Raw genomic sequence first — 25,280 nt, 5'->3', positions numbered from 1 at the left:
ATACTCCTGATACTACTGTGTCATTAGCCTATCCCGACCTGTAAACAGGATCAGGACAGAACCTGGAAGTGTCTGAATAGGCTAAAACACAGGGAGCGTAATACTATTCTGTGCCAAACTGAAATCTGAGATTAACATACTAAAACGCAGCATCTGTTCAGGCCAGGCAGAGTCACAAGGGCGCGTCAACACAATTTAGGGATTGGCTGTCAGCACCACAAATAGTAAAAGGGATGTAGACATTTTTAATGGTCTAGGGCAGCACCACAGGGCAAAGCCAATATTTCTCTGCAGAAAAGATTTGTAAACTACTAACTTCATGTTCTCTGATGCACATTGTGTCATGATATGAGCTGTCCTATTACTGTATGTGGCATTCAAATGGAAGTTAATCTGCCTCAGATTACAGGATGCTAGGGTTAAAGCTAGGGTTAGAGTTGAACTGGGATGTGGACATGAAGCTAGGGTTAGGGTTAAGATTGGAGCTAACTCTAACCCTCAACCACAACCCTAACCTTAACCCTAACCCTAGCTGTCCACATCCCGGTTCAACACTAAACCAGCCTCAACTACAACCCTTACCCTAACCCCTAGATTAATGTCCACATCCCGGTTCAACCCTAACCCGGTATTGAAGATATCAGGATGTAAAATTCAGTAGTTCTCAATAACAGCAGTGTACACTACAAGTGCAATACATAGTGTTCTAGCACCACCACCTGCTGTTCCAGAGCACTGGCACACACAAGAGTACATGGAACACATTTACTTGGATTTCATTTGAACAAACAAACATTCTATTGCATACCTTTCAACCAATAGAGGGCGGCATGGTCTAAAACAAGTTATAGAGTGGACATTTGTCTTACAGAAATACCTACCAGATAGAAAAGTACCTGATTGCAAGGTCTTCTTTTATGAGATACTGTGTATATCTAATTTAATAATGATAAAAAAACATTTTAAATGCAATGAACAATTGATTGGAATTATATGCTGCTTTTACAGATGCTTAAAGTGATTTGCACATGGGGGAAATTCACCTTATCTACTGCTACCAATGTGTATCACCCACCTGGGTGATGCCAAAGCAGCCATCGCTTCAGAAAGCTCATCAACACATCAGCTATCACAGAGGTAATCCAATATGTCTCCCATGACATAAATAATTTAGAATGCTGTTGCAGTTCTTTCATAGCATGTGTGGCAGTTTAATTTTGTTTGAACTGACAGATTTTCTCCCACCTCCCCAATCACTTCTCCCCACACATAATTCATCTGGATTTGGTGGGCGGAAGATTGCAGCACTTGATGCAAAGCCAACCGCATGACATTATATAAAGGTTTTGTTGTTGCCTATCTCTCGTCATTATAAATTAATCTGCACTAACCAACTGTCAACTGATGATGATGGTTGTGTTGAATATGACAGTGAGCATGGCATAATACAATAGTATAATATTTACTGTAGATGCTTGTTCAAATATTTTTTTACAATATACTGTATGAATATGAATTATGATATACTTAAAATATAATATATTATACTTTAAGCAGATTTCATCAACTTTGGTAACTTGGGTAAATAACCCCTAAACCTAACTTTAACCCTAATTCTAACCCTAACCTTAACCCCGTAACCGAAAACTAACTCCTAAACCTAACCACTTACCCTAACCCTAACCATAATTGTAACCCTAAACCTAACTCCTAAATTTAAAGTAGCCTTTGTCCTCATAGGGACTATCCTTGTAGTGACTTTTGGGGATTTCAGGTCTTCACAAGGATAGAACCAACACACACACACACACGAAGAGTTGCCTAATCATAATAGTTAAGCCCTGTATTAGGGTGTTTTTGTAGTGAGGATTGGATTGCCATGGAGGGGGAGGGCACTGGGCATCCAATCCCAACTCACCCTCTGTTACTGGTTTACTGAGGACCACAGACAGCGGTCATCTGATGGGACAACAATAGACAACATTTGTATACAGATTACACAATGTAACAGGCATCACTGTAACATAACAGGGTTTAGCATATTGCCTAAATGCCAGTTCACAGAAACAGCAGTTGTTTCTCTGCAGACAGAGGACAAAGGATCAAACTGTGCTGTGGATCAATGACAGTGATGTCATTTTTCTGCTGAATGAGTTAGCCATATCACGTGACATCTATGATGTTCAGTGGGTCAACCACTGGGCCTCACCTGATTGGTCAATGCTATATCAGGCATATCCTGCTGAAAGGGATATGTAGGCAATAGGCAACTGTACTGTAGCTCCATTATGTTACAATGTTATGCTGTAATATACACTGACTGTACAAAACATTAGGAACTTTCCATGACAGACTGACCAGGTGAAAGCTATGATCCCACATGGATTGTGTATGTGTGTCATTCAGAGGGTGAATGGGCAAGACAAAAGATTTAAGTGCCTTTGAATGGGGTATGGTAGTATGTGCCAGGCACACCGGTTTGAGTGTGTCAAGAACTGCAACGCTGCTGTGTTTTTCATGCTCAACAGTTTCCCGTGTGTATCAAGAATGGGCCACCACCCAGAGGACATCCAGCCAACTTGGGAAGCATTGGAGACAAAGGGGGGTGCAACTCAATATTAGGAAGGTGTTCCTAATTGTCACGCCCTGACCTTAGAGATCCTTATTATTCTCTATGGTTGGTTAGATCAGGGTGTGACACGAGTGGGAAATTCTATGTTTTCTGTTTCTTTGTTTTGGGCCGAGTGTGGTTCCCAATCAGAGGCAGCTGTCGATCATTGTCTCTGATTGGGAATCATACTTAGGCAGCCTGTTTTCCACCTGAGTTTGTGGGATCTTGTTTTCTGTTTAGTGTCTGTGCCTGACAGAACTGTGCGCTTTCGTTTTCGCCTTTTGGCATTTTGTTTAAGTGTTTTTGTGAATAAAGGAATCATGAACACTTTCCACGCTGCGCTTTGGTCTACTCTTCCTACCACCAACGAGAGCCGTTACACTAATGTTTTGTACACTCAGTGTAGAGACACATATAGAGGCTAATCTAATTTGATTTGTTTGTTTGGGGATTAAATGTGCTATGAATGCTCTCTAAAATCTGGATTATAGACAGACAGATGTACATCACATGGCAAGATTGTCTCAGAAACACATTATTCTTAAAGTGAATGCTGTATTTCCAGTCATCTTATCTCATAGTCATTAGTAATGTTGCCTCATCCATAAGGAAACAATGACATAATCCAGCTAGGGTTGCAAAAGTTCAGCAGCTTTTCCAAAATTCACTGGTTTTCCCGAAGTCCTGGTTGGAGAATTTCAGATTTCCTGCTTATCACCTCTTGCTTCAGGGAATCTTCCAACTGGGATTTTTGAAAGAACTTGGGAATTTTGAGTTACTGGAACTTTGCAACCCTACCTCCAGCAATTGAAAGATAATGTTTACTGACTTTTCTTTAGATTGAGAACAGGCAAACAAAATATGTATGGTCATGAATCATGCTCAAACACATTGACTGCAAACATGCTTTTAGCTTAAAGCCTTTATTTATAAATCTGCTCCAAAAAGCATACATTCTAAATATTTTGACGCAACAATAATCAGTCTACAGTAGTTGTGCAGCTTGTGGACAAGCATCTGTATGAGGTGATTTGCGTTGGTTGAGCATTTGTCCAACATGCTGACATGTCTACAGTGGCAATATGGATGCCTAGTAAATCCAGCTCATGCTTGTGGCTATCTACACACTACATACAATACCATGTGTACTAATATACTGCTTGGATAGAATACTGGATATAAAAAGCAATATGCAGTCACTTGTAATCCAAACAGTCAATCAAACAAACAAACACAAAAGATATAGCCGTGAAACCAGTTCACTTAAGGCTGTTCAAGTTCATAATACACAAACAGAAACAACTCTTTAATTGGTTGATAACATTGAGTTCCTGAAACAAGCTGAATGATAGTTCACATAAGCATTCATTAATGGTACCCACCCTCACAATTTCTGTGGCCATGAAAAAACCTATTTAGCCCCATGCATTGTTTTTAACAACTTAAGGTATAATGGCATATTAGTGCACTAAACATTTATTATGTAAGTAAATTGATAGGCCTAAAATGAATAAATAATTAAATAGATAATGAATAAATAATTAAATAAATAAATACAGTAATACTGTAATCTAAGTGGACATCTATATTCCAGCTTGTATAAATGTAGATTTAGATTTTTGTGTGGTTTTCTCAATCATGATCAGCTGTTAAAAATAATAACACTTGGTGCATTCCTAGAAGACATGAGTCTGTGGCTGTGTTCCAATTTGCTCATGAGCAATTGATGCTTGCCAAATCAACATAGTCGATTTAGAGGTCAAACCCTCACATTATGGATCAAGCTTTCTGTTTTCTGTTTAAAGAGGCAAGCTTGGGCAACACTTAGTCCATTTTAGAAGTACGTATACTGTCAGTAATACAGACACAGTTTTCCTGCTTTGACAGTACCATGAGTATAAAATTCATCATAGTTTGTGCTTGGACCTGCATGGCTGAGTAAATAGTTTATATAGCAAAAAAAGGAAAGCTGTACAGTTGAGTCAAGTAGTAAGATGGTTGTAGCTGATGGTGAGGATAGAATGGTGTTATCCATCTAGAGATCTGTGAAAACCTTTGTGAGTGCTGCTGGTGAGCACAGGTGTTATAAGAAATCCACCACCTCAATGTGGTGGATTTCTTATAACACCTGGGCTCACCAGCAGCACTCACTTATGGAGGTCATTACCACTTTGAGTCAATCAGTTTGTCAGTCTGAATTAAATAACGGTCCTGTTTCATCTGGTACAGCAACATCAGTAGATTGTCTCTCTGCTGACTGTAACAAGGCTGTCCGGGAGAGCCTCAGCAGTACACAGACCAGTAGATGAGGTTGAAAATTATGTAGGATCCAGGAAAGATCATGCGGGAGTAGGTGTCTATGGCGTGGGTGTTCTGCATGAAACTGAAGCTGCGGAAGCGCGTCTTCTTCTTGGTTGCCGTGGACTCGTTGTCCAAGGAGATGTGCACCACCATGCGTTCCTGCTTCTCCGGGGGGTCCTCAGGAGCGGGGGCCCTGGTGTACCCGGCTAGACTGTTGGTGTCGGACTCGCTGTAGGTCCCGTCCACCATCATGGTCCCGGTGTGGGACATGCCACATGTGCAGGGGAGCGACTGTAGGGCGGAGAGAGAGAGAGAGAGAGAGAGATGGAGTGAGGGAGAGAGAGAGAGACAGGTGGGTGAGAGAGAGAAAGAGAGATAGAGAGAGATCAGAGTAGGAAAAACGATGAAAGGACTTGTAGTTCAGTGTAGTATGATGAAGACCCTTACCTGTTCTCTCGCCAGGCCCAGGGACTGTAGGACAGAAGAGAGAGAGAGAGAGAGATAAAGAGAAAGAAAGAGAGAAAATACTAGGAAAAATGCTGAAAGGACATAAAGAAGAGCAGTATAGCATAGTAAGATGGGAACCTTACCTGCTCTCTGGCCTTTTCCCTGAGCTTCCGATCTTTCCCGTCCCTCAACGTTGTCAGATAGTTGACGGCAGCATACTCCAGCACCGATAGGAACACAAACACAAAACTGACCCAGAGGTAAATGTCCACAGCTTTGATGTAGGAAACCCTGGGCATGGAGGCGTTGACTCCAGTGATGATGGTGGACATGGTGAGCACTGTGGTGATACCTGTAGCACAGTACAACCACAACGTCTGTGTGAACACGAGACTCAAGGAAGTATCCTCATAGATATGAACCAACCAATCCATCTACACTCTTAGAAAAAGGTTTCCCCACCACAGGGACAGCTGAAGAACCCTTTTAGGTTCTTGGTAGAATCTTTTCTTCTAAGAGTGTATCTTACCTAATGAGACCCTGGCTGGTACGGCCCGACGGTCGATCCAGAACGACACCCAGGACAACATGACCATCAGAGTCGCAGGGAAGTAGGTCTGGAGCAGGAAGAAGAAGATGTGGCGTCGCAGGGTGAAGTTGATGTACAGACGGTTGTACCAGCCTGGAGGGAAGAAGTGAAAGACACATGAGATATCACCATAAATATGAAAATGGGTTTTGCTTCTCTGAAGAACTTAAGAGCAGATGTATTTGTACAACAATGTACTGCATTTGGATTCAGTGAAATTGTCACATACAAATATCCATACAAACAGTTAGATAATATACTTCAATTTTGTTATTCAAATAAATGTTGACTTCTTGAGAAGTAAATGCTGCAACATCCAGTCATCATTTGTACACAGAATGTGTTATTTGTGTACAATACATTTTCTTATCCGACCCTCAGAGATTATTTGTGGTTCTACCTGTGCTGCTGTAGAAAGCCAGTCTGGAGGTAGTGTGAAACTTCTGGATGAGGAACTGAGACAGAGAGATCCTGTCATCCGTGCTCAGGGACTCATCCCCACTCTTCCAGTACAGCATGAGGTCCTCATCTGTGTAAGCATCTGGAGACAACAGAAATGGATTTCTAATTGAAATCTGCCTAATGTACTGTACCACCACACCAAATCCCTTCAGAACACAGTGTGAGACAGTCAGAGTACCACTACTTACAGCTCTCCAGCTCTAAGGTGCAGGTCTGTGAATCCAGAGGGAAACGACTGAAGTCCATGTTACAGGCAGCAGTAACCGTCACCCTTGGGATTCAAACACAACATCTTTATATCCACGACGACAAAAACACAAAAATGTCAACATGCTACATCCTCGTAGTAAAGTATGATTCTATGAGATGGGTGTTGGGAAAATGGGGATCAACTGAGTTCTGCGCTGCCATTGTAGAAATGACACAAAACAAAGCTGCTGCTTCCAGTTTCCTCACCTGAGGCTGTAGAGCACGTGTCCATCTGGGAACACCCTGAGCATGATGTTCTCAGTGGTGGTGTCATGAATGAACGACCTCTTGGAGTGGACGAAGAACACATCAGGCACCCAGATCTTCTTGACCAGGCGCCCGTCGAACGTCATGCTCTTATTGGTTGTGCTGGGAAAGGACAGCCTCTCATCTTTCCAGTAGTGCCTCAGATACAGGGTCATGGTGAAGTCCTGCAGGTCACCGAAACAGACAGAGATGGCTTTTAGATTAATTTGTTAGTTGGTTGCAGCCTTGTATAAATCCTCTGAACCAATTCCTGGATTTAGAGTTGTAGATTAAGCCATTGATTGTATATGTTGTGATTACCAGGGTCTCACCCTCTCCCTGGATTATAGTGTATATTTATGATTAGATATACACTGAGTATACCAAACATTAGGAACACCTTACTAATATTGAGTTGCGCCAAATGTTCCCTCTAAACTGCGCACACGTGCAGTAGCCCAGAGACTGCCCCTTCACTCAACTTTCTAGAGCAGTAGTCCCCAACCGGTCGATCTCCAAGGCATTCCTAATCAATAATTTCTGTAAAAAACTCAACGATAAAGTCTTGTGTTCCTATTTCTTTTATTTTTCTCGGGCTGTTGATGGTAGGTGCACCCAATTCAGCTGCCTTGCGCATCGGGTAGGCGAACTGTTGCCATTTTGAACCATTTCATGCATCTGAAGGAACACACTCTACCTTCCCTGTGGGCCCAGGGAAGGGTGACTCATTTGGGTGACTCATTTGAGTCACCCATTTCAAGGCCTACCTTCAAACTCAGTGCCTCTTTGCTTCACATCAATTGAAAATCAAAATAAATCTGCCAAGACCTCAGAAAACAATTGCAGACCTCCACAAGTCTGGTTCATCCTTGGGAGCAATTTCCAAATGCCTGAAGGTACCACGTTCATCTGTACAAACAATAGTATGCAAGTATAAACACCATGGGACCACGCAGCCGTCATACCATTCAGGAAGGAGACGCGTTCTGTCTCCTAGAGATGAATGTACTTTGGTGCGAAAAGTTCAAATCAATCCCAGAACAACAGCAAAAGACCTTGTGAAGATGCTGGAGGAAACAGGTGCCAAAGTATCTATATCCACAGTAAAACGAGTCCTATATCTACATAACCAGCAAGGAAGAAGCCACTGCTCCAAAACTGGCATAAAAAAGCCAGACTACGGTTTGCAAAATTAAGCTAATTTGTATATTGCTGATTCATTATGGAAACTAGGGTTTGTGCAGATAACCAATAATTTTATGATGTTTGGAATGAGACTAATGAGGTAACAATTAATAATTCATTAACAGAGGACTAATTGATAAGATATGAAAATATCTGAAGAGTCGATTCGGGAAATAGAGACTCTATAAACATTTTCCCGTAGTTCCCCAACTTCCTAATTAATTATAGTTTACATGATTAGTTTAATCACGTAATAATAATTACACAGAGAATTGATTTGATAAAATAACAGTCTTCACATTTAATGATAGTCACAGACATGCCATTTTGGTGCCCCCTGTGAGGAATCTAAAATAGAATGAGATCTTCATGATTGAATTAAGTATATACATTAATTGTGCAATCAGATTACTGTACAAACAGAATGCGTTAGACATGAATAGTGCCGTGTGGTGTGTGTGTTGCCCATAGTTGTCCCGGTGTGTCACGTTCGCTATCTTCGAACTCTCTGTCATATATAAGCCAAGGCGCAGCGTGCCGGTAATTCCACATACTTTATTGAAGAAAAAAACGAACAAAACAATAAACAGGTAAAACAGAAAGAAACGTGACGCTCTGGGGCTGCTCAAAGGCAGCTGCACAAAAACAAGATCCCACAACTCAAGGAGGGAAAAAGGGCTGCCTACGTATGGTTCCCAATCAGAGACAACGATGGACAGCTGCCTCTGATTGGAAACCATACTCAGCCAAAACAAAGAAAAAGAAAAACTAGATTGCCCACCCCACATCACACCCTGACCTAACCAAACTGGAGGAAAATAAACATCTCTAAGGTCAGGGCGTGACACGGTGTCGCTTTTCTGATGACGTCAGAGTGGGTTATGAGTTGTGAAGTTAGTGATTACATTTCTAAGTGATCCAGATACTTATAGAAATTTGACAAATAGACGCGTTGGGCCAAAGGTCCTATTTCTGTCTCTTGTGTTTCAGACGCGGGTAAACTCTGTCATTATTAATTTCACGAGCGAGGACATAGGGCCAGCCAACTGAAATTTGAGGATATATTAGCTTGACCAAGCAATACATCTTGGTCCCGTGCGTTTGCAGTAGTGTGGGTAGGGCACAGGCGTATCGAGTTCCGGTAACTTAGGGCTAGCAAAGAAGATCGCCGAAAAGGGTTTGAACGTAAGACATTACTAGTAAAACCGTTCCCTTGTTTAAGGGGATCCTATGTTATGCTTGAAAGTGTACAAAGTAGGATTAGCTTGCACGAGATGCTAAGCTAACAAAGGGAAAGCAGCCATTTTGTTTTTCCTGTGTCACATTGAAATTCCTCCGTCTTGTGCGACGGAAGTCCAACCCTTTGTACTTCCATTTGATTTCAGCTTTCTGTGATCAGTGAATCCCTGGGGGTGAAGAATCACCAGTACATTTCTTTTAAAAATAATTATTTAGGCGACACCCTAACGTGGATCACGTTTAACAAGTGGTTACTTATGATATCCAGCCAGTCTCAACTGACAGGATGTCGATGTCTCATTCAATTTAACTAAAATTGCCAGATTTACCTTTTTCCAATGGACATTTTAAATAATATCCAAATGGATGGGTTTCTACAAATGAGACAATTTAAACTTTTCCACATTAACCTTGATACAGCAACGCTCTCAGGTTAATTAAAGTTTAATTCCCAAATAGCCTATACAGGTTTGATTTATCATTAACATTGATTTATCAGTAAAATGTGCTTTTGCAAAGCACATTCAGTACTGTCTAATACTGCCGGAACTCCCACCTCCAGCGGGAGACCAACTCCGGCTCCCAACTTTGCAATCTGAAGATTTTCCTTGGTGCCCTGACCTCCTAGTTAATTGCATTTACATGATTAGTTTAGTCACGTAATAATAATTACAGAGATTTGATAAAATAACAGTCTTCACTTTAATGATGCCAAAGACACGACAACTATCAAGGCACAAGGCGAGACCCAAATGCAGACACAGGAGGCAGACGGTTGGAGTCTTACAATGTTTATTAATACAAAGGGGTAGGCAAGAGAATGGTCATGGACAGGCAAAAAGGTCAAAACCAGATCAGAGTCCAGAAGGTATAGAGTGGCAGATAGGCTCGTGGTCAAGGCAGGCAAAATGGTCAGGCAGGTGGGTACAAAGTCCAGAATTTCGCTGGTTGACTTGGAAACATACAAGACGAACTGGCACAAAGAGACAGGAAACAAAGGGATAAATACAATGGGGAAAATAAGCGACACCTGGAGGGGGTGGAGACAATCACAAGGACAGGTGAAACAGATCAGGGCGTGACAGTACCCCTCCCCCTAGGGACGCTACTTGGCGTCCTACCTGGGCGCCTACCTGGCTGACCGGGGTGTCGACAGTGGAAATCTGCGATGAGGGCCGGGTCCAAAATGTCTTTAGCAGGGACCCAGCACCTCTCCTCCGGGCCATAACCCTCCTAGTCAACCAGGTACTGGAAACCCCTGCCCCATGGTCAAACCTTCAGGAGGCGTCTCACAGTTTATGCTGGCTGGCCATTGATAACCCTTGGGGGAGGGATGAGCCTGGAGACAGAAGACAAAGGACAGTGAGATGCAGGCTTAATCCTAGACACATGGAAGGTAGGGTGAATACAGAGGGTACGGGGTAACACAAGACGGACATCAGTGGAACTTAGGGCTCTGGAGATGGGAAAAGGACCAATGAACCGGGGAGACAGCTTGCGGGACTCTACCCGAAGGGGCAGGTCCCGAGTTGAAAGCCATACCCTCTGCCCAATGCGGTAGCGGGGAGCTGGGGTCCGGCGACGGTCCGCTTGTCGACGATACCTGGAGTTGATCTGAGAATAGCCGCCCTGGCTCTTCTCCAGGTACGTCGACAGCGGTGGACAAACAGCTGGGGTGAGGGTACGCTGACCTCCTGCTCTTGTTCTGGGAAGAGTGGAGGCTGATACCCATGGAGCACTCAAAAGGGGAGAGTCCAGTGGCAGAACTGGGAAGAGTGTTCCGGGCATACTCGACCCAGACCAGTTGACGGCTCCAGATAGTGGGGTTAGTTGAGACCAGGCACCTTAAGGTGGTCTCCAGGTCTTGGTTGGCTCGCTCCGACTAACCATTAGTTTGGGGATGGAATCCGGATGACAGGCTGGCTGACGACCCAATAAGGGTGCAGAATGCCTTCCAGAACTGAGATGAGAACTGAGGACCCCGATCAGAGACCATGTTTACTGGGAGTCCATGGATCCAGAAGACATGAAGCACCATAAGCTGGGCCGTCTCCTTGGCAGAAGGTAGTTTGGGGAGAGGGATGAAATGGGCGGCCTTGGAGAACCGGTCGACTACCGTTAGAATGACAGTGTTGCCATCAGATGGAGGGAGCCCAGTGACAAAGTCCAGAGATATATGAGACCAGGGACGATGAGGAACCGGTAGTGGCTGCAGGAGGCCAGAAGGAGCTTTCCGTCTTGTTTTGAGCACACACAGTGCATGCGGTGATGAAAGCAGAGATGTCAGGGACCATTGTGGGCTATCAGAAGCTTTGTTGAAGGAAGGCTAGTGTACGATGGGACCCTGGACGACAGGTCAGCCTGGAGGAATGAGCCAATTCCAGGACCCGGGGCCAGACTGGGTTAGGGACAAACAGCCGGTTAGCCGGGCCCCCTTCAGGTCCAGGTTGGGAGCGTTGCACCTCGTGAACCAGATTCTCAATACCCCAATCCACAGTGGCAGCAAGGCATGAGGTAGGGAGAATGGTTTCGGAAGTCGAGGGTGTGGCAGAGGAACTGTATAGGCGGGAGAGAGCATCAGGCTTCACATTTTTAGACCCAGGATGGTAGAAAATGGTAAAGTTGAATCTGGTTAATCTCACTAGGGTAGGGGCCACTATTTTCACCTCCGGATGAAAAGCGTGCCCAAAGTAAACTGCCTGCTACTCAGGCCCAGAAGCTAGGATATGCATATAATTAGTAGATTTGGATAGAAAACACTCCATAGTTTCTAAAACTGTTAGAATAATGTATGTGAGTATAACAGACCTGAAATGGCAGGCAAAACCCTGAGGAAAATCCATTCAGGAAGTGCCATTATTTTGAAATGGCTGTTTTTCCAATGAAAGCCTATCCACCATTTAAAGGGATAGGACCCAGATTCCGTTCCCTATGGCTTCCACTAGTTGTGAACAGTCTTTAGACATTGTTTCAGGCTTTTATTCTGAAAAATGAGGGAGAATGACAACTTTGAGTGAGAGGATAGTGGGATGTCCCCAGAGCTGTTTTCTGAGCGCGACCGAGATTGTGCCTTTCTTGTTTTTCTTTTATATTGACGACGCTATTGTCCGGTTGAAATATTATCGATTATTTAGGCTAAAAACAACCTGAGGATTGATTATTAACATCGTAAGACATGTTTCTACGAACTTTACCGGTACTATTTGGAATTTTCATCTGCCTGTTGTGACCGCATTTGAGCCATTGGATTACTGAACAAAACACGCCAACAAAATTGAGGTTTTTGGATATAAAGAGGGACTTTATCGAACAAAATGAACATTTATTGTGTAACTGGGAGTCTTGTGAGTGCAACCATACAAAGATCATCAAAGGTACTTAATTTTATTGCTATTTTTGACTTTCGTGACTAATCTACTTGGCTGGAAACTGTATGTAATGTTTTGTGTACTGAGTGCTGTCCTCAGATAATCGCATGGTTTGCTTTTGCCGTAAAGCCTTTTTGAAATCTGACACGGATTAACAACAAGTTAAGCTTTATTTTTATGTATTTCACTTGTGATTTCATGAGTTAAATATTTATAGTAATTTAATTTGAATTTGGCGCTCTGCAATTTCACCGGATGTTGGCCAGGTGGGACGGTAGCATCCCACACCCCCTCAAGAGGTTAACAGGAGGGCCCACCGGGCCTGCCTTGAGTTGAGGCGCTTGGCTGAACGGAGATATTCCAAGTTTTTATGGTCAGTCCAGACCAGGAATGGCTGTTCTGCTCCTTCCAGCCAGTGCCTCCACTCCTCCAACGCCATCTTCACCGCCAGGAGTTCTCGGTTGCCAACTTCATAATTCCTCTCAGCAGGATTGAGACAATGGGACAGGAAAGCACCGGGATGAAGCTTCTGGTCCTGGGCAGATCGCTGGGACAGGATGGCCCCCACTCCAACATCCGAAGCATCCACTTCCACCACAAATTGACACGAGGGGTCCGGATGGATGAGGATGGGTGCTGTTGTGATCCGATGCTTCAGGTCCACAAAGGCTTTGTCGATAGCTGGAGACCATTTGAACGGTAAATTGGGGGAGGTGAGTGCCGAGAGGGGGGCCGCCAGGGTGCTGTAATCCCAAATGAAACGGCAGTAGAAGTTTGCAAACCCACCAATGCTTTCACCTTTCCAGGATCCATCTGAACATTGCCTTCAGTAATGACATATCCCAGAAAGGTGATAGAAGAGCAGTGGAACTCACACTTCTCGGCTTTCACAAACAATTGGTTCTCCAGGAGGCGCTGAAGGACCTGTCTGACATGGAGTACATGTTCTTGGGCAGATCGGGAAAAAAACAGGATGTCATCCAGGTAGACGAACACAATCCAGTTTAGCATGTCCCAAGCACATCATTGACCAAAGCCTGGAAGACAGTGGGAGCGTTGGTGACCTGGTACTCAAAATGTCCACTGGCTGTGTTGAAGGCTGTCTTCCACTCATCCCTCTAGCATATCCAAACTAGGTGGTAGGCATTCCGAAGGTCCAACTTGGAAAACATGGAAGCCCCCTGGAGAGGTTCAAATGCCGAGGAGAGGAGAGGTAGGGGGTAACAATTTTTGTGATATTGTTAATTCCCCGGTAGTCAATGCACGGGCACAGGCTCTTGTCCTTCTTATCCACAAAGAAAAACCCTGAGATGCAGAAGGATGGCCCCAGTGGCCAGAGACTCCTCTATGTACTCTTCCATAGCTTTAGTCTCTGGTCCGGACAGAGAATACAACCGACCCCGAGGTGGTGTAGTGCCTGGGAGAAGGTCAATGGCACAATCATAAGGATGGTGCGGGGGAAGGGAAGTAGCACGTGCCTTACTGAACACTTCCAGGAGGTCATGGTATTCAGTAGGAATAGCAGAGACATCCACAGCCTTGCTAACATCCTGAGGAGGACGACTTTGGGAAGGCTGTGCCTTATGTGACAAATACAGTTTTGATTTATCATTAACATTGATTTATCAGTAAAATTTGCTTTTGCAAAGCTCATTCAGGACTACCCAGTACTGAATGAAGTCTCGCCTCCAGCAGGAATCCCACGTGGCTTCGGCCTTACGGATAAGTGAACCTAGTGGTGAATGTACCATAACATTTGCTCTACTGGTTACACTTATGATAATCCAGACAATCGCAATTGATTGGATATCATTGTCATGTACCATTAAATTGTCGAACATACCTTTTCAGGTTCTTCCAATTAAATGAGACATTTTAAACTTTCCTATATTAACCTAGATGAACCAACTTCTCAGATTAACTAGTTTAATTCCCAGCTGTCTATACAGGTATGATTAATCATTATCATTAATTAATCAAGTCAATTCGTTTTGCAAATTCATTCACGTCACATTACTGATACAGTACTGATGGTTCATTAAGGTCTAACGTATTCCAAAACTAAACTTTGGAAAAACAGGAAAAAATGAAATGATCCTCTCAAATGTTCAAATAATGTTCAAGCTATCAGAGGAAATGGTTCCCACTCCTCCGTTAATTAGTGAACCCTCACCCATAACAGGATTGATCTCTGACCTTCGCAGAGATACCAACCCTAACTATGCCATTAGAGGAAAAACAGTACAAATCGCGACAAACGCTCTCCAAAATCAACCGTCGGGCACAGGCTTTGTAAAGGTTCTCTCCAGTTTAACCCTGATGTCTTGCCATCCAAGATTGGTATTGGTCCAATACCGCAGTGCACAGCTGAAGCACAAGCAGGTAGACATAAAGGGACAGGTGGAGAGAACCAGGAAACTAATGACAAAAGCAGAAAAGGGAAAAAATCTGCTAGCTATGGAACTGCATTTGAAAACTGAACAATTAAATGTAATTGCAAAAACGTATGACGATGAAAGAGCACAAACTATTGAACAAAATAGTTTACTACAGGAACAAAATCGTTTTCTACAGGAACAACTCGAGTTAGCCAAAACTAAATGTGACCATGTCCATGCCAAACTAGATAAATCTGACGATTTATCTACAAACAGGAGCACTCAACTTGATAACATGCATGCAGTTTTGTTGAACGTTACTCAAAGTAACACTGTTCTACTACAAATGCTGCAAACCAAAGACGATCAGTTAATGAACACAATTACTAAGTTGGATGACAGGTCAGCAGAAGTCATTGACCATTGACCATTGAAGTCATTGATCAAATGAATGATGAGAGAACTCAGGTGATGAAAATGGAAATAGTGTAACGTCCGTCGTCAAGAATGGACCAAGGCGCAGCAGGTATGTGGATACTCATGTTTTTTAATTTAAAAAAAGGAGTAAAGTATCCACTGGACAAAAAACAATAAAGACAACAGCAACAGTCTTGCAGGCACATACAACGCAGTGCAAGGACAACTACCCACAAAACCAAGTGACAAACATACTCCTACATATATGACTCCCAATCAGGAACAACGATCCCCAGCTGTTCCTGATCAGGAGTCACAAGACCAACACAGAACATTCACACACACAAGACTGCCACGTCCTGACCCCAAAACTACTACAACAGCTCCATCTGCTGGTCAGGACGTGACAGTACCCCCCCCCCTCAAGGTGCAGACCCCGGAATGCACCTAACAACAGAAAACACCAACAAACAAAATCCCCAACAAAACCCATAAACAATAACCCCTAAACAATAAGGGAGGGAAGGTGGCTGCCGTCACCGACGGCACTGTGCTACACCCTCCCTCCCCAACCCACCTATCCTGGAGGTGGCTCAGGTGCAGGACGTGGACCTCGCTCCACCTTCGGCGTCGCCCACTTTGGTGGCGCCGATAGCTGCGCCGGGCAGACGGGCCACTCGGGCTGACCCTGGCAGACGGACCACTCTGGCTGGGTCGGAAGACATGCGGGCCACTCGGGCTGGGCCGGAGGACAGGCGGGCCACTCGGGCTGGGCCGGCGGACAGGCGGGCCACTCGGGCTGGGCCGGAGGACAGGCGGGCCACTCGGGCTGGGCCGGAGGACAGGCGGGCCACTCGGGCTGGGCCGGAGGACAGGAGGGCCACTCGGGCTGGGCCGGAGGACAGAAGGGCCACTCGGGCTGGGCCGGAGGACCGGAGGACCGGAGGGCCACTCGGGCTGGGCCGGAGGACAGGAGGGCCACTCGGGCTGGGCCGGAGGACCGGAGGGCCACTCGGGCTGGGCCGGAGGACAGGAGGGCCACTCGGGCTGGGCCGGAGGACAGGAGGGCCACTCGGGCTGGGCCGGAGGACCGGAGGGCCACTCGGGCTGGGCCTGAGGACAGGAGGGCCACTCGGGCTGGGCCGGAGGACAGGAGGGCCACTCGGGCTGGGCCGGAGGACCGGAGGGCCACTCGGGCTGGGCCGGAGGACAGGAGGGCCACTCGGGCTGGGCCGGAGGACCGGAGGGCCACTCGGGCTGGGCCGGAGGACAGGAGGGCCACTCGGGCTGGGCCGGAGGACAGGAGGGCCACTCGGGCTGGGCCGGAGGACAGGAGGGCCACTCGGGCTGGGCCGGAGGACCGGAGGGCCACGCGGGCTGGGCCGGAGGACAGGAGGGCCACTCGGGCTGGGCCGGAGGACAGGAGGGCCACTCGGGCTGGGCCGGAGGACAGGAGGGCCACTCGGGCTGGGCCGGAGGACAGGAGGGCCACTCGGGCTGGGCCGGAGGACAGGAGGGCCACTCGGGCTGGGCCGGAGGACAGGAGGGCCACTCGGGCTGATCCTGACTGACGGGCCACTCTGGCAGCTCCGAACAGTCTGGCCACTCTGGCAGCTCCGGGCAGTCTGGCCACTCTGGCAGCTCCGGGCAGTCTGGCCACTCTGGCAGCTCCGGGCAGTCGGGCCACTCTGGCAGCTCCGGGCAGTCGGGCCACTCTGGCAGCTCCGGGCAGTCGGGCCACTCTGGCAGCTCCGGGCAGTCGGGCCACTCTGGCAGTTCCGGGCAGTCGGGCCACTCTGGCAGTTCCAGGCAGTCGGGCCACTCTGGCATCTCCGGGCAGACGGGCCACTCTGGCATCTCCGGGCAGACGGGCCACTCTGGCGGCTCCTGACTAGCGGGCGGCTCTGGCGGCTCCTGACTAGCGGGCGGCTCTGGTGACTCCTAACTGGCGGGCAGCTCTGGAGACTTACGACTGCCGGGCAGCTCTGGTGACTCTTGACTGGCGGGCAGCTCTGGTGACTGTTGACTGGCGAGGCTGGGCTGACGCACTAGACTCCTGATGCGTGGGGCTGGTACTGGACGTGCCAGCCTGGAGACACGCACCTCCATGCTAGTGCGTCTAGCGGGAAACACCGGACCGAAAGGGTGCACTGGCGGTCTTGAGTGCAGGGTTGGCATCACCCCTTCCGGCTCGATGCTCACCTTGCCCTGGCACCTGCGGGGTACTGGTACCGGGCGGACTGGGCTGTGCGTCCGTATAGGCGAGATGGTGCGTACCTCAGCGTAACATGGCGCCCTCCACCTCATACGCACCTCCCTGTAGTCACGGGTAGCTGACTTACGGCTCTTCCTTGGCCTGGCCAAACTACCCGTGTGCCCCCCCCAAAAAATGTCTTGGGGGTGCCTCTCCGGCTTCCTCGCCAGCCGTGTTCCAGCATAACGTTCGCGTTGGTTCCTCTGTCCAGCTGCCTCCACTCTCCTGAGTGCCTCCACCTGTTCCCATGGGAGGCGATCCCTTCCGGCCAGGATCTCTTCCCAGGTGTAGGCTCCCTTGCCATCCAGGACGTCCTCCCATGTCCATTCCTCCATTTTGTTGTCCTGTGGCTTCCTCCTCTTCTGCTGCTTGGTCCTTTGGTGGTGGGTAGTTCTGTAACGTCCGTCGTCAAGAATGGACCAAGGCGCAGCAGGTATGTGGATACTCATGTTTTTTAATTTAAAAAAAAGGAGTAAAGTATCCACTGGACAAAAAACAATAAAGACAACGGCAACAGTCTTGCAGGCACATACAACGCAGTGCAAGGACAACTACCCACAAAACCAAGTGACAAACATACTCCTACATATATGACTCCCAATCAGGAACAACGATCCCCAGCTGTTCCTGATCAGGAGTCACAAGACCAACACAGAACATTCACACACACAAGACTGCCTCGTCCTGACCCCAAAACTACTACAACAGCTCCATCTGCTGGTCAGGACGTGACAAATAGTGATTTTTAAGCAAGCGGAGGAAATCTCATCACTGAATCTCTTGTTCCGTACTTAAGACCTCTATCTGCAAACAATGACAGATAAGTTTGAGACCGAAAGGAGCAAGTGCAGCAGAATACCACCTTTAGGTACAATCTGGTGGAATTCCAGAAAGGTCACGTGCTACAGCGTGACTACCCAACCAAGCAACCGGAGTCCGGTACTCAAAGGAGTGAAGATGATAGAAGGTTTCAGACTTTGCCTCCCTCATGTGTCCCTCGGTCTTCTGCTCTTGGCCATTCGGCACTGAGTAATATGGTGCCTCTTCGCCAACAAAGCCAAAGCTTGGCTTCTCCTCTTGGCCTTTCGGCCCCAATTCCCCCACAGGATGAAGCCAATCCACTGTGCGGAACGCCTTGACAATCTTGTCAAGAATTTCCCCACCTTTGACCCCGTTCCAGGTCAGCCAAACGATACTGAGACGTTCCTAGCTGGCATAGAGGATGCATTGGATGGCTCCCCGAACGCTACGGGTTCTGACCGGGTTTACCTGTTGAAGCGAACATCGAAAAGACACGTGATGAAGTTAATTCGTCTACAACAGCAGCATGTGCTTAATGACTACGCTAAACTTGCCACAGCTTTGAAATTAGAATTGAGTGGTTCTGCGACTCGCAAACACGATAGCTCACTGACTAACACTGTCAAACAAGCTTGGAATGAACACCCACAAGCTTACTATCATAGGCTTTGTTCAGCTTACTTTGGCCTTCTCACTGAAACAGGAATGGAAGAGTTGTTACCATTCAAACAAATGTTTCTGTCGAACATGTATTCCACCTTCATTACCTACTTGGGCCTTACAGCCCACGTTGGCTTGCCTATCTTACAACTCAGAGAGCTTGCAAGAACAGCTTTGCAAGAACAGCAAGAAAAGCTCGCAACGCTAAGAGCCCTGACCACTCGGTTTTGAGGTTTGACCAGGAGCACTCACTCCAGTTAGAGGGTGCATTATCAGGTATTTGAGCATTGAGAAATGACGCACAACAACAGTTTCTACCACAACACCACGATTCCAATAACCTCCGCAGTCTACATAACTGTAAAGTACGTCGCCATCGAAACGACTACCGCTACAATTGACCTATTCGCTACGTTCCTGCACCCAACCCACACGAAGTGTCAGAGCACAAGGGTAAGGGTTAAAGGACGATCAAAACGTAGACCAATGTTCTCTAGAAATTCCACTACGTGAAGAACTAAAGCGCTACATTTTTTTGAAAATGGTAAAAGATAAGTCAAGAGGACTAGACGGGGAATTGCCGGACACCAGGTCCGCAGGAATTAACGCCCTTAGCAAGGAAGTAAAAAATTAAATTTCTCTCATATCGCTCATCTCTAAAACATTGTTCGATGATCTCAAAAGGGTTTTGAAGCCAACTAAACATTGGTTAAAAGTAGAATGATGCGAAACTACACTTCGAGGGTCACTCAGACTACCTCGCCTCTCACATTGAGAGTCATGCTGAAACTACACTTCCAGGACGTATTGCTCGTTCACCCTGTGTATGTTACCAGCCTCGAATCTGAACCCCTGCTACTCGGAGCAGACTTGATGGATCGGTTACTCCCACTGATGGATTGGAAAACCAACCATGTATGGTCACAGGTCACAGTGCCTTCTCCACTGACCTCAATGTCTTCCCCTACCGCTAGCTGCAATGCAGTCATCCACGAGGGGTATCTGTCGAAAGCACGCCTTGGGAAAAAGACGTTTAGAAACCTCTTGGTGCAGAATCCGATCCAAGGAGATATTACGATATCTCGACACATTCCATCAGCAAACCTGATTGACCATTATTTTCATGATTTCGAGTCTCTGAGAATGAGCAACTTCCCCCCTCCTTGAAGTCGTGCAATACTGTAGTTGAGATGAACTTCTCTTGCTCTTAGGACACTTGCGCAAGCCCTGCGGCCGTCTCAGCAAGAAACACATCAATGAGCAGAGTGTACTCTGTACGGGGTCGAGACTACGTGCAACACCGTATGAGGCCGTCAGAGCAGAAAACAAATCTAGTTGTAAACTCCCCTATGAGAACAGTGAGGAGCAGACAGGCCCCTAGATGGGGATCATCTTGGAACACATCTAAGATATTACTGAGGTGTTCCACACTGGTTGTAAAAGAAGTCCAGTGGACTTTCACCTCTAAAACAAATGGAAAAAATAGCAATGCCTTGCCATATATAGTTTCAACTACAATACAACTAGTAAAGTACTTTAATCATGTGTTCCGGTAGGATAATATTTCAGAATAAATCGGCAGGATAACTGATCCCTTGAGTACCAATACCAATGCTACCACAGTCAGTCCAGCAACAATCAGTAAGAGGATTAGAGACCTCATAAGTCAAATTGCTATTGATAAATAGTGACAGAGGAGTTAGTAGTCACTCAGATTGCAACATGTGTAAGGGAATCTCCAGAACACTCTTCTGATGGTCACCACACATGCCACTAATAAATAGAACCCTCCATTCAGGAGGAAAGTTATTAGAAGTCATGAACCATGATCACACCGCGTACAACTGGTTCAGTGCTTAGAGAGTACTTCTGTTGTGAGGTCACGCTCCTCCGTGGATAACATAGCTATGAAATAGACTCCTTCATACCTATCACCACTACAATGATGTAAGTGTCACGCCCTGACCTTAGAGAGCCGTTTTATTTCTCTATTTGGTGTGATGTGGGGTGGGCATTCTATGTTATCTATTTCGTTGTTTTGGCCGAGTAGGGTTCCCAATCAGAGGCAGCTGTCTATCGTTGTCTCTGATTGGGAATCATACTTAGGCAGCCTTTTCCCACCTGTATTTTGTGGGTAGATGTTTTCTGTTTTGTATTTCTGTACCTGACAGAACTGTGCGCTTTTCGTTTTGTTATTTTTGGTCGAGTGTTTCATTGAATAATAAAAATCATGAACACTTACCACGCTGCGCTTTGGTCCACTCCTTCAACTTCCGACGACAACCGTTACAGTAAGACACAGTGACTTGTAGGAAAACTACTACAGGTCCCCTTAACATATGTCTTGAGGTCGACATCAATTCCAACTGACCTCCTGGCATTGACCTGGAGATTATCTGATGACGTCAGACTCATTCTGAACAGGTTGCAACCCAGCAGGATACTTGGTTCTTTCCCTTGGCATGTGCGCTTATGTAAGCATAAACGCAGACGTACAACAGAACATTCAATTAGTATTTATGCTCGGACCACTTAAGGGTCTGAAAAGTAAAGTTGAAAATTTACTCTGAGGCCATTGACTTTACACCTACAGAACTCACCAGTTTCTCCACAGAGGTCCATAGGTCATCCCTGTAGACTGCCCGAAGCTGGTGCCTTGCAGCTGTAGACTTACAGTATCATGTAGTTATCAATTTAGGATAGTGCCCTAAGCAACACACCGCACATTAGGAACACCCTAGATATGACATTAGACAATGCAATGATAGGGTCATTTTGCCAGGACCTTGGACGTATATAGAATACAGTCCAATTAGATGATTTTGGTGTGATATCTTTATTTTGTATATCTTTTGTTTATGCTTTCATTCCTTTTCATTTCAGTTCCTTTGACACTTAGGAAGTGATAAACGAAGTCCCCATTGTTAGGTTCTTATTTTTCAGAGTCAATAACTCGAAGCTTTAACCAAGTTTAATCATTCCCCAAAGGTCCTGTAAACAGACAGCAAAAGATTTCAGACATCACAGTTTATATGCATCCCACTTAAGACACTCCTCTTTCCCGCCAATCCTTACATTTTATGGCTCTCCACAGGAAAGAAGGTAACCAGATACCAACCCTGATGACTCCCTTAAGGGGAACTGACCTCACCCCTCACCTCCTGACCTCAACCCCTCATTCACGTACTCCACAGATATCCATCTGTCTTCCGTATATCAACACATCGCGCACCTCTCCTCCATCAAACACATTCCAAAGCCGTTTGGCTTTTTACAAACTCTTTCTATTCAAGGCTTTGTCTCTATCATTTATTTAATATCTCAATGTTCAAAGTTTAGCCGATTCCAACACCATACAACCATCCCTTAGTGCCACAAAGCCGCTCATTTCGGAAGAAATGTAATTTAGGGACGCACAATATATCGGTGAACATATTAGAATCTAGTTTAGTTGTCTAGTTTAACACCGATGTTAAAAACCGTTGTTAAAGCTATCGTGCATACCTATATAACGTAGGTACATGACGTAATAACACCACATAAAATGTTGAGCTACACGTGCAACACAGCATTCCTAACCTAGCCCACACAGTGTCTGCTGTGTGGATCGAGCAGTCAACAAGTCGGGCAGTCATTTGAAAGATGAAGAAAATTTCAGTGAGACAACTTAAAGGCGAAATCCATTAAAGCCAAGATAATTGAATTCAATGCCCTTGACAATCAACTGTTCTCTGTCGTGGGTGAGGTTGGCTTTCGCCGACTGGTCGAGCACCGGTGCACACTACCAAGTGCGCTATTTTTCAGATGTTGCCCTACTGGAGTTACACAGTAATAGCGTCACTGCAATTAGCTTCATGGCATACATACTATGGAACGTCATTTGGGTCTTTGTGTGTAAAAAAGATACAGTAGCACTGTCAAAGCTGTACAAAAAGTCTGCAAACAAGCAAACACCGGCCACGAACGATGTGTTTACAATACCGCGTTGGTAATAAAGCATAATTTGTTCGACGTCAACTTCTGGGGTAGCTAGCTTTAGCTTGGTACCTAGCTAGCACCAATACAACCAGCCTGAAAACAATGACCAGTAGAAACTGCAGTCATTTTCATTATTCTTAGCAATGATTTAGGAATTCATGTGAGTATGTATTAGCTAGGTTGCCACTTGTTGTTCGCCTATTGAAATTGAACTTCAGTTCATGAAAATAAATAGCTAGCCAGCTACTTAACCCTGTTGCCCAAAGCTAACGTTATAAGCAGCCAGCTAGCTTCATCTGGCTAGTGAGGCTCGACCGGAATGGGTTATGTGTTGTGAAGCTAGCTACAAATAGGATTAGGCACAATAGTGGAATTTGCAGTTTGCCTTCAAAATAAAAGCATGTCATTGACAGTGATGCAAATGAATACAAACAGTAGAATTATGCCATACTTTTATTTTGAAGGCTAAGCGCAAAGTCCACAATTGTGGCTAATCCTTATTGTGGCTAGCTTCCCATAGATGGGTCCGCCCACCATTAATCAAATAAGAACCGTCTTATAAATTAGGGTTATTTTAGATGACACCTAGCTATATAGTTAGCTAGCTAACTATAGCTACTGAAACAGATTATGTCGTGTTATTTGACACATCAATTAGTGTTATTTGACGTGTATCTTTATTGACATGCAAAGACCCAAACGGCGTTCCATAGAAATCCTGATTGAGAATGAAATGACTGAACAAATCCACAATGAAATAGGTTTGTGAAAGAAATAGGTTTTGATGATATTTTACTGGTAATGGGGACATACGTAAATGCCAACAAAATAACTTTTTGGTCAGTGTGGTGTGTGTGTAACCTTAATTTAACTAGGCAAGTCAGTTAAGAACAAATTCTTATGTTCAATGATTTTCAGTGACCAACCAGACATCCACTGCCCATCCTTGTGGTGAACTGCTCCACTTTCAGAGAGCCTACCAAGGTCAACCACCAGAGGGGGGACCGCAATGATGATCCACAACCAGGACATCACCTGGTCATTATTTTTATGTTGTTTTGCAACTTGCAGGATAATCACAAGATTCAACTCACCAGAGGGGGACTGTCATGACGTGCCCTGGGGGGAGGATCAGAGTCCCCCCCCTCTCTCTCTCCACAGGTTTATGACTTTACGACAGGTCATAAATACCTGGTAGAAACTGCCATGCAGTATTGAGAGAGTCTACCAGAACAAAGAACCTCTCTTCTCTTGGCCAAACTCCTAATCCACAAAATGGGAGAATTAAACAATATTTCTACTTTTGAGAATGTGGGAATGGTCTGTGGACACTTAAGGGACAGTTATGACCAGTGTGTTTCATTTGGTGATCTCATGAAGGACAGGAAACACACATAACTGTATTTCTTAAAGTGTACATTTTCCAGCTATCAGGTTTACATCTAAATATTGTGAAACATATGTGATTAAATATGAAACTATTTGTGAAAAGATTAAATGTGATGTTAACTTTCTAAATGGGTTTTTCATATAAAGTTAACCAAATCAATGGCCATGCCAACGTGAGCATAGACATTACGTCAGCGTCATGAACCGCCCTTTTCTCTGAAATGTATAAAACCCACTCATGGCGCAATTCACACCAGACCACACAAACCACGGTGTAAGCTAAGGTTGCAAATGGTTGAATTTCTGTGACCAAAACATGCCGGGTGATGCTGGTGTGTGAAGTGGTTTAAACTTCAACTCTACCAAAGGATAAGTCAGAGAACGTCGTACCCACATTGGAATGGCTACAACTCTATAGGCCATTAAACCAGACCGCGGGTAGTTGGCTACATGGCTGGAAATGGTTCAACTCTATCGATCACTACAGAATAAGGGAGAAATTCTAGATGACACGAATTACTAGTCTGCAGCTAGAAATTACATAAACCTAGAACGAGAATACCGACAACCGCCGAATCAACTATCAACTATTCTATGAGAACATTTCTGAATGTTACTCTGAAATATCCAGTCTAACCACCTACAACCACGAAAGACATTGTGACTTCTAGGAAAGTTAACCAGAGACTCTGATGAACTCTACAGG

General features: G+C 45.5%; 1 protein-coding gene across 1 annotated transcript in view; it reads right to left on the bottom strand.

Moving 5' to 3' along the window:
• Positions 1 to 3,506: 3,506 nt before the first annotated feature.
• LOC115194363 (gamma-aminobutyric acid type A receptor subunit rho2) overlaps positions 3,507 to 25,280 on the bottom strand; it is a 48,627-nt gene continuing 26,853 nt past the window's right edge. The window contains exons 4-10 of the mRNA XM_029754013.1: positions 6,867 to 7,090; positions 6,599 to 6,681; positions 6,349 to 6,489; positions 5,889 to 6,041; positions 5,503 to 5,711; positions 5,360 to 5,383; positions 3,507 to 5,203 (exon numbers count right to left, since the gene is read on the bottom strand). Coding sequence (XP_029609873.1) covers positions 4,895 to 5,203; positions 5,360 to 5,383; positions 5,503 to 5,711; positions 5,889 to 6,041; positions 6,349 to 6,489; positions 6,599 to 6,681; positions 6,867 to 7,090 — 1,143 coding nt within the window. The 3' untranslated portion in view covers positions 3,507 to 4,894. The remainder of the gene's footprint in view (positions 5,204 to 5,359; positions 5,384 to 5,502; positions 5,712 to 5,888; positions 6,042 to 6,348; positions 6,490 to 6,598; positions 6,682 to 6,866; positions 7,091 to 25,280) is intronic.

This window comes from Salmo trutta, chromosome 1 (genome assembly GCF_901001165.1).
Source record: "Salmo trutta chromosome 1, fSalTru1.1, whole genome shotgun sequence".
Taxonomy (NCBI): domain Eukaryota; kingdom Metazoa; phylum Chordata; class Actinopteri; order Salmoniformes; family Salmonidae; genus Salmo; species Salmo trutta.
Note: the sequence above shows the minus strand (reverse complement) of the source record. Positions and strands in the feature narration are given on the sequence as shown.